The sequence below is a fragment of the Helobdella robusta genome (assembly GCF_000326865.2).
Source record: "Helobdella robusta unplaced genomic scaffold HELROscaffold_10, whole genome shotgun sequence".
NCBI lineage: Eukaryota > Metazoa > Annelida > Clitellata > Rhynchobdellida > Glossiphoniidae > Helobdella > Helobdella robusta.
In genome coordinates this window covers 75,097-89,637 of record NW_008703571.1, presented here as the reverse complement: position 1 = coordinate 89,637, position 14,541 = coordinate 75,097, and the positions used below count along the sequence as shown (strand labels likewise).

At 33.4% G+C, this 14,541-nt stretch overlaps 2 protein-coding genes across 2 annotated transcripts; both read right to left on the bottom strand.

Annotated features, from left to right (window-relative positions):
- Nucleotides 1-2,634: 2,634 nt before the first annotated feature.
- HELRODRAFT_166474 (hypothetical protein) lies at nucleotides 2,635-4,618 on the bottom strand (the record flags this gene model as incomplete). The annotated part of the gene is made up of 6 exons (XM_009011721.1): nucleotides 2,635-2,950; nucleotides 3,161-3,240; nucleotides 3,366-3,458; nucleotides 3,641-3,789; nucleotides 4,190-4,247; nucleotides 4,535-4,618. 6 exons carry the CDS (start codon nucleotides 4,616-4,618, stop codon nucleotides 2,635-2,637), a joined length of 780 nt encoding a protein of 259 aa, XP_009009969.1.
- Nucleotides 4,619-10,605: 5,987 nt separating this feature from the next.
- On the bottom strand, nucleotides 10,606-14,219 carry HELRODRAFT_71547 (hypothetical protein; the record flags this gene model as incomplete). The annotated part of the gene is made up of 8 exons (XM_009011720.1): nucleotides 10,606-10,854; nucleotides 11,152-11,224; nucleotides 11,345-11,456; nucleotides 11,648-11,736; nucleotides 11,968-12,085; nucleotides 13,009-13,256; nucleotides 13,485-13,681; nucleotides 13,989-14,219. Coding segments are annotated over 8 exons (1,317 nt in total), but the record flags the coding sequence as incomplete, so codon positions are not given.
- Between the last annotated feature and the right edge of the window lie 322 nt (nucleotides 14,220-14,541).

Sequence of the window (14,541 nt, the reverse complement as noted above, 5' to 3'; positions counted from 1 at the left end):
TTTCATCCGTTTCTGAATGTGTGTGCGTGCGTGCGCGCGTGTGTGCGCGTGATGTGTGCGTACGTGTGTTTGACCAATATCACAATCACTATCATTCCAACCATCATCATCCTCATCACTATCACCATCGTCATCATCATCGTCATCCTCTAACCGCGAACCAGGTGGAGTAGGATGGATGAACATGTTCACCCTGCAAACAGCACAAACGAACCAGCATCATGAACGACGCCATCAGGTCAAGGTCACATGACTCCAATGAATCTTTCAGCAGGTTCTCTGCCAACTCTTTTTTTAAATTTTATTTTCATCCTATCGTCCACACACACACACACACACACACACACACACACACACACACACACACACACACACACACACACACACACACACACCAGACACACACACACACACACACACACAAACCTCAACCGTTCTACCATCACATCACCGAATGACGTAATGTTATTATCACAGAAAAGAACTTAAAACCAACCGACCGGTTGTCATGGAGATGAATTGTGGGCTGGAAACCAACGCAACGGGTAGCAGTTCCAAAGATGCTGGCCAGTTCAATTCCTTCTGCTCTATGAGCTTTGTGAAGATTTCTACGACGTCCTCTGGTGACGTGTTCTGGAGTAACTTGAGGTTGTTGGTGTTGTTGTTGTTATTTGTTGTAGGAATTATTCAGAAAAACAATCAATCAATCAACCAACTAACTAAACAACCAACCAAACAACCACCCAACCAACCACCCAACCAACCAACCAACCAACCAACCAACCAACCCAACCAATCAACCAATCAACCAACCCAACCAATCAACCAATCAACCAACCCAACCAACCAATCAACCCTAACCCTAGCCCTAACCAACCAACCAACCAACCAACCAACTTAACCAACCCAATCAACCAAACCAACCAACCAATCGAATTTCTATAGCGCAATTTTTCGTGCACCATAAACGAACTTGCGAGTTAAAACGGTTATAATAATTTAAAAAAAAAACAAAATAAGATAAAAATAATATTATTATAGATAAAAATAATATTATTATAGATAAAAATAATATTATAGATAAAAATAATATTATCATAGATAAAAATAATATTATTATAGATAAAAATAATATTATAGATAAAAATAATATTATCATAGATAAAAATAATATTATTATAGATAAAAATAATATTATTATAGATAAAAATAATATTATTATAGATAAAAATAATATTATAAATAAAAATGATATTATCATAGATAAAAATAATAATCAAAAAAAAAGCAAAAAAACATTTACAAATAGGTAGACAAAAAAGAAGAGAAAGAGACACCCACGCTTTGATACAGAGACTTCGTGTTGGCATGGAGCCTGTTGTAATGGCATGCATCCAACTCCAAGAACAACTTCAAATCAAAAACTGGAAAAAATAATGAAAATATAACAACAACAACGACAACAACAACAGCAGCAGCAGAAACAACAACAACAGCAACAGCAAAAACAACAGCAGAAACAACAACAACAACAACAGCAGCAGCAGCAGAAACAACAACAACAGTAACAGCAAAAACAACAACAATAACAATAATAATAATAATAACAATGAATTAAACATAAGAATCAAAATAGCACATTTCTGGTGAGCCGGCTTCGTTAAAATCAAAGAGAGCTGCCTGTTGAAGTACTTGCGTAGGATGACGTCATCAATAGCGTAACGAGAGGTGGCGTGATCTCTCTTCTCGTGTCGCCCGCCATCGTCGGTGGGCGCTCGCTGCATAGAAGCTACGACGTCATAGAGTTGAAGGTCGAACTTTTGGTGCGGCTTGTTTGTGAGTTCTGTAGGGGTGCAGTGATCATCATGATGATGAAGATAATTGTGGCGATGATGATGGTGATGACGCTGATGATAGTGATGATGATGAGTTGAGGACAATAATAATAATAATAATAAAAAGAAGAAGAAGAAGAAGAGTATGATGGCAAACGAGAAACAAAAAAAAACAAAAAGTGAAAAACCCAAAAAACTAAATATTACGTTTCGTAATGTTATCTAACAGTGCTGACGAGACCTTTAAATGAAAAAAAAAATAATAAATTATTATTACTAACAATTGAAACAAAAGAAAATATAATAACAACAACAACAACAATAATAATAATAATAATATAAATAATAATAACAAAAAAACGAAGAAATAATTGAATAAAAATTGAAAATGGAATAAAGCAAGAAACCTACGTTTTTCAAACCTCTGGCCGTGACGTCATCCTCATTATGACTCGGCTGGTTAAGAGCGAACCTCAATAGAGAGCTCATGACGTCAGCGATTATCGTTCGTTTGTAATTTAATTTCTTTGCAATGTCATCACCCACCTCATCCTCATCTTTATTATTATTTTTATTATTGTTATTATTATTATTATTCTATTTTTATTATTATTATTACAACTACTACCATCACTTTTATACTTTTATTATTAGTAATAAAAATAATATTATCAACAGTGTCACTAGCGGTAATAGTATTTCCACCAAAAAAAAGGTTAAAGGTTAAAGGTCAGTGACACTTTTCCAAAGTTCAGCGGATTGAACAAAGGGCACATATGAATACATGCTAAGCGACGCATCACACACGAAGCATGTGATAATCGGGGATCTTCTTGTCATATTCGAACCCGGTTACTGCGAAACAGCTCCAGGCGACCTTAACCACTAGACCATCACGCCGCCCAATAGTTGTCGCAGCAGCAGTAGCGGCAATGGCAACAGCAGCCGTAGCAGTGGCGGTAGTAGTATTGTGTCTTCTTTTAGTCACCTTATTACCAACGTCATTGTTATCATCATCATCAGAATCGCTGGCATTCTCACCAGTGGTGGAGTTGCTGCATAACTTGTAGACGCTATCCGATACGCTGTTTATTGTGAGAGGTCGCTTCAAGTTACTGTCCAAGTTTTTGATTTGGAAATGAATGGATGGGTGAATGAATGAGTGAATGAATGTATGAATGAATGTGTGTATGAATGAATGAAAAAATAAACAAATATTAAATAAATAATTAATTTTTTCATACATTTATTCATTCGTCTATTCATTCATTCATTCAATCATTAATTCATTCATTCATCCATTCATTCATTCATATAACCTTCACCTTATGAAAAATAGGTCAAGCGTCATTATACCCTTAGAATGCAACAGCCAAATAAGCTCAAAGGGTAGGTAACCTATGGGCTTTATTAATTTATTATTTATCAATAATAATTATACTAATTGATTAATTAATCTAAATTATATCATAATAAAAGTATAAAATAATAATAAAAAAATAATTATAGTTAATTATTTTTGGCATTCACCTCTTTGTTAAGATTCTTTGCAAAGGTATTAATAGAGAATTCTTTTTTATCTATGTAGTGTTTGCAGGCTTTCATGACTACGGTTACATTGTTCTATGGGGTTTTAATAGTTTATCTTTACAGTATTTTATTTCTTAAATAAAAATAAAATGAATGAGCATAGCTAATGAAATTGAGATTCCTAAATTGATAAAATCATTTTCACCAGCAAAAATTATAATAATAATAAATTATATTTAATTATTACTGAAATAATAATAAAAAAAAGTTGACACCTCCTTAACTCTGTCCCCAATAAAAACTTCAATTCTCTCGCTAGATGTCATCTTTTTCAAGGCATCACTAAGTACGGTGGCAGACGATTTCGACAGTTTGGAATTCAACAGCGAAGAGTTCTGCTCGACAAGACTTATCAATCCCAGCACTTTTGGCAATTTAATCATTTAATCAGGAAATTTTTTCATTGGTGAAATATGAATTGCAAACAAACAGACAGACAAATAAAAAAACAGATAGAGGAAGAGACAAATACACAGGCATACAAACATACATAGTAATACCTTCAAAAATTTATAACTCAAAACAAAGTGGATGATCTTAGACAAACAGACAAATAGAATAGAAAGACAGACAGACATATAAACCCTTTAAAAATTTATATTTAAAAAAATATATGATCTTAGACATACAGACAAACAAGCAAATACAATGATACTCTCAAAAAAGTTAACTTTATCTTAACTTTATCTTTATCTTAAATTGTCTTATATATCAGATTAGTACTAAAAAACTAAACTAATAACAATTAGATTAGTGAAACCTACAAGATGGTTCAGATAAGACACTTGCATTGTATTTAGCACCTACATCATTGTCATTCATCTATGAAGGAAAATAAAAGAAATCAATTTTTTTAACTAATGTATGTAGTAGTACATAGAACAGATTGGTTATTTATTTTTTGATTTAAAATTTAAACTAAAAAATTGAAAATGATTTAAATTTGATAAATTTTTAGTTCAATTTATAATTTGAAATAAATTAATTAAACGTCTAATTAATGTTAATTTAACATTACATACTTATTTAAAAGTTTACTTTATTTTAAAAATTAAATACAAAATTTAATTTAAGAAATATCAAAAAATCATTAAAAATATTTTTCAAACTTCATGCAAAAGGGCATCAATGTCTTCATGCTCCATAATCAAGTCCAATATCTCTTTAACGTAATCATCCGAACTTTCCGACATCTTCATGAATTTTTTTTCTATTTTATTTTTATTTTTAAAATGTAAAAATGTGGGAATTTAAATTTTGAATGAAACTAAAAGTGAATTTGACAACTAAAAGTAAATTTATCTTTAAAAAAATGTAGCGTTGTAGCGCCTAATATTAATTTACTATATACATATAACATATATACATATCTATACCATGGATATATATATAATATCCATGATCTATACATATATATATATATATTTTTCAAATATATAGAATATATACATTATATTATGTTATATATTATGTTATATTCTATATGTTTTTTTTTATTTATGTACTATATTTATTACCTATTAATAATTATTTATATTTCTGGCAACATATCTTCATTCGTTCATTCGTTCGTTCGTTCATTCGTTCGTTCGTTCACCTATTCATTCATTTATTCATTCAGCCATTTATTTAGATAAATTCAACTTTTTAAATTTTCTTTTCGAAGTTTTGCCTTTTTTGCAGTATTTGGTGGCTGAACCACTTTTACTATCACCATCACCATCATCAGCAGCATCATCATCACCATCAACATCATCATCATCATTATCATCGTCGTCGTCATTGCCATTATCTATGATTTTATCGGATTTTTTTCTGATATTTTCTCTTCCATTTTCTTCCTTTTCAGCAAAAATGCATGCCTCCTGACGTCATCATGACAGGGCACCCAAGTCATACGGTCGTAATTCTTCTCAATGTTGTACAACTTCGTCAAGAGAAAAACATTTTCAAAAATTTATAAAAATGTTAGAATTGAAACATAACAATTATGTATTGAGGAGTGAATGTCTGAGAGAATGTTTCAAATAGGTGGAGTGGATTCTAATGCAAAGAAGCAGTGTAACGCATTGTTGCCTGGTGGAGGTCAGGTTCGAACGCGAAGGTAATCTCTTTTAACAAATTCACATGTGTGTATCTACATTGTATGGTCATTAAATGTTGAAAATCACTATTAAATATAGGACCAAACTTAAGCTATATTAACTTTATTTTAAGAATTTGATCAGCCGGTGTATGAAATTCAATACAATTGAAAATTTCATATAAATAAATTAGTTAAGCAAATATTTTCAAACTATGCACCAGGGTCATGAAACTGTAAGCTTCTTGTGAAATTTTGCCTTGGCAGGATCTTGGATCGACGAAGTGAATGGACTTTGAAATAAAATGATTCTATTATTCACAATTTGAAGAGGTAATTTGATTTTTTTACAATTTGATAACCAGTCATTTTCGAAAAAAGAAAATAAATCGTCACTTATTTGTTTAAAATGAAAAGTCAGTCAACAAGCCCATAATTGAATTACTAAAAATTCAAACAAACAACCAGCCGACCGACCAGCCAACGAACCAATCAACCAACTAATCAATCAACCAACTAATCAATCAATCAACCAGCCGACCAACCAATCAACCAGCCGACCAACCAATCAACAAATCAATCACCTCTCCCATGATCATATCATGAAATACAGAACTCAGTCCTTCGAAATCAATGAAAAGGGCTGGGTATAGGGCTTGAACGGATGGGTACATTTTGGCCGAATCAAAGTCAATCAGCTTAACTTGGCCACTCTTGTTGGTCATCATAATGTTGGTTGTGTTGATGTCGCTGATGATGGAAATATTAATGATGGCGATAAAGATGATGATGTTGATTAATTATAAACATTTCATCATCAATATAGCAAAGAAATCCTTATATAAAAACAATACGCTCTCATATAGTCTCACTCACACATGCACACACGCATACACTCACACACCACACACACATACACACACACACCACACACACACATATACATATTCACACACACACACACCACGCACACACGCACACTCACATACACACGCATACACACAAATACCCATACCCATGTACAATATTTAGATGATGAAGATGCGCGATACCCGCCAAAACTCCAGATACAATCGATTTTGAATCTTCTTCCCTCAGATTCCCTCGCTCTTTTATCAAATTTCTTAACGTGCCGTGTTTGATATACTCCATCACTTCAAATATGTGACTCTTATGTTTATATATATTTTTTTGAATATTAAATTTAAATAATGTCATTTAATTATATCTGAAAAAATAAAATAATATATCTCTTTATTCATGATATTTATTGGTTCCTTCGATGTGCTATCTCGTGTTTATTCATTCACAGATTAATCAGTAATGTCACTATGAATTTGTATTTGTTTATACATTCTTTCGTTCTTGTTTGTTCATTCATTCATTCATTTGTTCGTTCATTCATTCATTCGTTCGTTCATCTATCCATCCATCCATCCATCCATTCATCCGTCCGTCCGTCCATCCACCCATCCATTCATCCATCCATCCATCCATTCATTCAACATACCTCACTTGCAGCGAATTCCAGGCAGGCGACGATGAAAGGAGAGGGTTCGGTGACCAGCGTTATGAAAAGTTTGTTGTAAGTAGAAAGTTCCTCATCCGTTTTGGTGGCTTTGCTCGTCGCTTTTGCTACCACTTTTCTGCCCATCAACGTGTCGTACGCTAGCAAAACTTTCTGTTTGTGTATGTGTGTGTGTATGTGTTTGTTTGTTTGTGTGTGTGTGTATGTGCGTGTGTTTGTGTGTGTGTATGTGTTTGTGTGTGTGTATGAGTGTGTGTGTTTGTGAGTGTGTGTTCAGTTTTTGTATTTGTTCGGTGTGTCTTGCTTGTATCTGTTTGAAAGAATTGGTGGATATTTCAGTAGCCTTTGACTGGTGTGATGACCCATTGAAAGGTTGAATGATTGATTTAGTATGTGAGTAAAGGATTGGATGATTGATTTAGTATGCTAGTAAAGGATTGAATGGTTGATTTATTATGTGAGTAAAGAATTGAATGATTGATTTAGTATGTGAGTAAAGGATTGAATGATTGATTTAATATGTGAGTAAAGGATTGAATGATTGATTTAGTATGTTAGTAAAGGATTGAATGATTGATTTTGTATGTGGGTAAAGGATTGAATGATTGATTTAGTATGTAAGTAAAGGATTGAATGATTGATTTAGTATGTGATTAAAGGATTGAATGATTTTTAGATTGAAATTCGGAAAATTGTTGAACTTTCTCACTTTGCTATTGTTCAAATTACTCCACAGTAATCCGATGTTCTTAAACTTAGGCTCTCCAAATAAATTAGCTTCCCTTGTTTGGCACAAAAATTTCTCGATTTCCATTTTTTTAAATTATAAATTATTTTATTTGTTTATATATATATATATATATTATTATACATATATTATTGTGATATATCATTAATTATTATAGAATTTATTATAGAATAACTGAATAAAGAAGATTTTCGAGTAAAATTGGTGTTTTTTTCATGAAAATTTTGGTGTGATCTTTAAAACGTCTAAAAAAAATTTTGACATTTTTGTATAAGTTGAAATTTTAATGGCATTTTTTTTTGGTTGGCACATTATTTTTGTTTGTATTTTTTCTGTTTACATTTCGTTGTTTACATTCTTGTGTTTGTTAACATTTTGTTGTTCAAATTTCTTTTTGTGACGTTACTTTGTCAATAGCAAAACTTAAATTCATTTTTTTTAAAGTTTCAGTCATGGGTGAGTTTTGGAAAGGTCAAAGGTGGCCCAATTTGGTTAAAAAACACTAGTGTAGTGGTTTAAAGCGTTTGGTTCTGCGTTAGAGTTTCTGGGTTTGATTGCAAAAAGAATCCTGGCTATCATATAAATAGTGATTGATGAGTTGATTCCATTGTATTCATATGAGTTGTGTTGTTGTAATTGCAACGTTGCAGTTGTAACTACAAAGTTAGAACAACTACATACATACATACAATAGCAGTTAGAACAACTACATACATGCATACAATAGCAGTTAGAACAACTACATACATACATACAATAGCAGTTAGAACAACTACATACATGCATACAATAGCAGTTAGAACAACTACATACATGCATACAATAGCAGTTAGAACAACTACATACATGCATACAATAGCAGTTAGAACAACTACATACATGCATACAATAGCCGTTAGAACAACTACATACATACATACAATAGCAGTTAGAACAACTACATACATACATACAATAGCAGTTAGAACAACTACATACATGCATACAATAGCAGTTAGAACAACTACATACATGCATACAATAGCAGTTAGAACAACTACATACATGCATACAATAGCAGTTACATACATACAACTACATTCATTCGCATCAAACAACAGTCTCATTCCTCTACCAACAATGAATCAGTCCAAGCCAGCACCACCAAGATATCTTAGACGAACACTCGCATAGCTCTAACAAAAGTAACCCTTCTAGAATTATAAATTTTTAGATCTGATTCATCAATTGAATCTTCACTCTAATGAATTCAATTAACATAACTTCCCGATTATTTTTAGGTTATAAAGTTTATAAAATTATAAAGTTAATTTTATTAACTTAATAAAACCGATAGACAGACAGACAGACATTGACAGACAGAAAATTAACATTTTAAAACAAGAATTTGTATGTTCAAGTTATCAAGTTACATGCTCTGAAAGCTGGAGTATCTTTTTGTTGCACAACCGCCATGTTAATAGGTCATCATATCAAAGGTTAACATCATATATAAATTGATACACACACACACTCACGCACGCAAGCACACACGCACACACATACACACACAATTATCTTTTTAATTTGATTTTGATAGATTTATCATTTGATATCATTGTTGATAATTTTTTTTAACAAATGTATTTGAGTGTGACTGATGTAAAGAAAGGTCGCTTCTTATTTGGAACAGAAGTAAAACTCTTGAAATCATTCATTTTATTGAAATATCTAGAAATAGAATGTAACTGAACGGTAAGGATGAAAAAACATGCAATCATTTCCTTGCAGCAGATAATAAATAGGGCGGGCTAGACGCGTGTACATCCAAACACAATCGTACACACACACACACACACACACACACACCATACACACACACACACACACATATATATAAATATATATATATATAATTTATCATAATACTACAATTATTATATCCAATCAAGTAATTTAAATATGATTCCATTGAAAAAGCATCTGTCTATAAGGCACATTGACAAGAAAAGCAAATGTACGAAACGAAAATAATTTGATTTATGATAAAAAGTGTTTACACACACATCACACACTCCAGCACATACACACACACATACACATACACACACATGCAAACGCACACACATACACGCACATACAAACACACACACATACACACACATTAAAATATCAATGAATTAACTTAAAAAGCTTTTCATTTTTTTTTCCTAATAATTTTTAAATAATATGGCGTTACTATATCGTTTATGTGTGCGTGTGTGTGCGTGCGTGCGTGCGTGTGCGTGTGTGTGTGTTTGCGTGTTAAATTTTAAATAATAGTTGGAAACGTTTGACAGTATAACAAGAAAATTCTGATGGAAGATAGCGAAGTCTTCAAGAAATTAGGAGGAAAAATGCTGCTTGCTACAAAACTTAAAAATAAGAAGGGGGTAAAATTGACATTTGAAACACATATCAGATAAGACAACAACATATTTTACTAGTGTTAAAAATAAAATCTTGAAAAAAAAGAAGTTTAGACTGAATTTTATATTAAAACACATAGAATGTGAAAATTATGTTAGATTCCTACTGCTAAATAAAAATTTCCTTGTTATGTAGTCACCATCACAATCACCATTTTCATCACCATCACAATCATCATCACAATCATAATCTTCATCACCATCATTATAGCAATCATCATCTTCTTCATCATCTTCTTCATCGTCGTCAGCATGATATCACCATCATAATTGTCATCACAATCATAATCTTCATCACCATCATCATAGCAATCATCATCTTCTTCATCATCTTCATCACCATCGCCATAACCACGTCATCACAATCACCACCATCACCCCAAAACTTCATCAGAAGACGGAACCTTCTTAGCAGCATCACCATCCTCATTTTTCTCACCCTTCTTTTCCAGAGGTTCCATCTGTTGTTGATCCTGATCAGGTTTTTTGTACCACGACTCGATATCTTCAATGGTTTGTGGCAGGGGTCTGTTTAGAGTTTCTGGTAAAAATAGGACTAGTAAACCGCCGGCTATTGATAGAACTCCGAACAAAGACCCAGAAAGTGCGGAGTGTGTTTCCAGCTGTGTGCGTGTGTGTGTGTGTTTATGTGTGCGTGTGTGTGTGTTTACGTGTGCGTGTGTGTGTGTGTTTACGTGTGTGTGTGTGTTTGTGTGTATGTGCGTGTGTGTGTGTGTGTGGTTTGGAAGTGAATGAAACTGTGCGTGGCACTGTGTGTGGCGTGTATGTGAGTGCGGCGTGTGTGTGAATGAATTTTGTGTAAGTGTGTGTTTCTAGTTAGATTTGTTTGTGTGTTTTGTGTATGTGCGTGTGTGTGTGTGTGTGTTTGTGTGTGTTGTTGTTTATGAAAGAAAACTAACGAAGTACGAGTTGAAGGTGGCTAACATATTTCCAACTCTACCGAACAATGACGCTATGCCAAGAGCTTGGTTTCTTTAGTGTAATAATAGCAGTAATATAATAATTTTTATAAGTGAATTCATCCACAAATCGAAAGTGAAATTCACATCCTCAAATCGAAAGTGAAACTCATCCACAAATCGAAAGTGAAACCTCAGAGTAGTAGGAAAGATTTCAGGAGCGTAGAGAAAGACGATACCGAACGAGCCGGTAATTCCGAATTTGCCAAGCATGTTGAATAAGATTATTGCCGGCAGCCATTTCTCTCTATACCCTGTTGAAATAATTAATAATTAATTAATAATAATTATTATATAATTATATGATTAAATCTTCTTTACAATTCTCTTCTAAGCTTTTCTCAGAGCTATAACAACAGACGAACACAAAATGTGTATTAGTACAAGTGAGTCAGTCCACCATCATCGTCCAGACGGACAACATCATCATACTGACCGTATTGCGGATGGTCAAGGTAAGCATTGGCGAGTAAGCCAAGACCCGCTATTAAATGATAAGCTATCAAAGGATATCTTCTTCCGAATCTATAATTAATCATAATTAATATAATTAACCATATTTAGTTTTATAATTAATAATAATAATAATTATTATTATTATAAATAAAAAATGAAATTATGAAAGGTTAAAAATGCAAGAAGCTTACGTAATCTACAATCAAAACCTAACATTCAAAGAACATTTTGAATAAAAAAAAACACTGAAACAAGCCACAAACAGACAACATCAACAATACAAACTACGCCGAGAAATACCTTTTCAGTACAAAATATGACGAGGTATAAGCCGGTATTTCCACTACGGCGTTCAAGAATCCATTCAAATACCTGTTGCCAGCAAGTTGGGCGGTACTAAGCGACAGACCGTAGTAGACTAGCGTCACCACCATCCTTGAAAATTTTTTGGTGATTTTGAATTTTTGTGTGAGTATGGGGTAAAAATTGTGGATATTGGCTGTGATTTTTGTTACATTTAGCAATTTTAGTTATTTTCAATAGTTTTTTCATTCATCTTATCAAGTGTTTGACGTTGTAAGAGTTAATTAATTACCGAAAACAATTTTGTTGTCTTATTATAATTGACAATATAAATAAATTATAACCATTATTATTATTAATTAACTAAATTTTAATTAATTTGTTAAAATAACAACGGTACACACACACACATCGCAAGACGGGACTCAAAACTTTACAAATATTGAACGTTAATGTGGTTGATCGCTGCGCTCAAATCAGTAATTACTCAGATTCAAAGTTTAGTGATAAAATTTTTGTGGATTGCAAATAAATTTTCTGCTAGATTGTAGGCTATATGCATTGGCCCATAGGCTTATCATTTTGTTGAAGTACTGGCCAATTGGATAAGTATTGGATATCACAAAAGTAAGATTCCTTTGTTGAACTAAGAATGGATTTTTAAACTGACCATAAGATAGACATGATGCCAGCGTACATGGTCAGACGTTTGTTCTTTAATAGGTCCAGTATGGTGTATTTAGCTTTCGTGTCTGTTGGAAGAATTTGTGTTTTTCAAAATTATTCAAATTTTATGTTTGTAAACTTAATTGTGTTAATTTACAATCAATCAATCGACCAACTAATTAATTGACTAATTAATTAGCTAACTGATTAGTTGAGTAATTTTTTAAAGTCATCAAAGTATGTTATTTTTAGATTCAATATAATCGTAATTAATGAGGTTTACTTAATTACAATAAAACATAATTCTAATCATCTCCACCAAAATTGACGTCATCATTTTCACCATCATCATCATCACAACATTATCATCACCATCATCATCATCATCATCATCATCATCACAACCTTCAGTTTTTTCTTCCTTTTTAAAGATTTTCATCAATCTCTCCTTCCTACTCCTAATTTTCTTCCCAACCTCGCCGTCCTTTGCATCGGCGGAACAGTCCAGGATGGGATCTGGCATCATGATTTTGTTCATCTTGGCGGCGTTCTTTATTACTCTTTCCGCTTCCTGTATTTTGCCGTTCGCGGATAGCCATAGAACTGATTCCGGTAGCAACCTATTTTTGGTGGTTGTGTTTGAAGTGTTCTGGTGAAGTTCTTGATAGGCAAAAAAAAATTCGTCTGAACATTTTATGTCAACTTTGTATGGTAGAATTTAAAATTAATTTGACAACTTTTTTGATGTCACGCACGCAATCAAAAAAAAGAGAGCAAGAGAAATTAGAAAGAGAGAGAGAGAGGAAAAAGAGAGAGGAGAGAGAGAAAGAGACAAACATACAACTAACCAGTAAAGAGGGATAGTAAACATTCCACTGAGACTGATGAATATCTGTAGGTACTGCCAGTTCTTAAAGAGGAAAGCGAAGAGTGGAAAGACACACCAGGCCACCGCCCAAAAATTTTCGATGATGGTTCCCGCAAATGTTCTGTGCTTGGCTGCAAACAGCTCACAAGCGAGGACAAATCCGGTCAAGAGGATCCCCTATGGGTACGTTGATCACAAATTTATGAAACTTATGCTGATGACTGATCCGTCAACCTATAAACTTTTAACTTACATTCAATTTCAATTTATAACTCTTCATTCTGTTCTCGCCGAATGATTGTCAATACCGATGTTTTTAACTATAGCGTCATCATCGTTGCATCCTCATCTCCATCATCATCATCATTATCACCTCTTCACATTATTATCCTCATCATCATTATCACCTTTTTGCATCATCATCATCATTACCATCTCGTCAAATCATCACCCTCATCATCATCATCTTCCTCCCAAAGTTAACCTGCTGCAAGGCTCCTGTTAGAAACCTCATGGCGCAAAAAAAGTATATATTAGGACTAAGGGCCGTTCCAATACCGACGACCACCATGCACCACTGGCTGAGTAGGAAGATCGGTTTCCTACCGAATCGATCGGATAGTGCGGTAAAGAGAACCGCTCCAAGCATGACACCGACGACGAGTAGCGTCTGTGTCGTCTGCGCTATGTAGCCGAGGTCGCAAACTAAATCCCACTATTGTGGTGGTGGTGGCGGTGAAGAAGATGAAGAGGAAATGATGATGGAATGATCTGATCCGATCCGATACGATACGATACGATATATGATGATGTGATGATGGCGACGATAATGACTGTGATAACATCGATCCTAATAACTTACACATATTCTCACCTGCACAACTTAAACGCACGCACACACAAACAACAACAAAACATACAAACAATTGATTAGACAGACAAACAAATGAATGAAAAAATCATCAGACAGACAGGAAACGGATGGACGGACAGACAGACAAACAGCTAGACAGACAGTCAGACAGACGTATAAATTC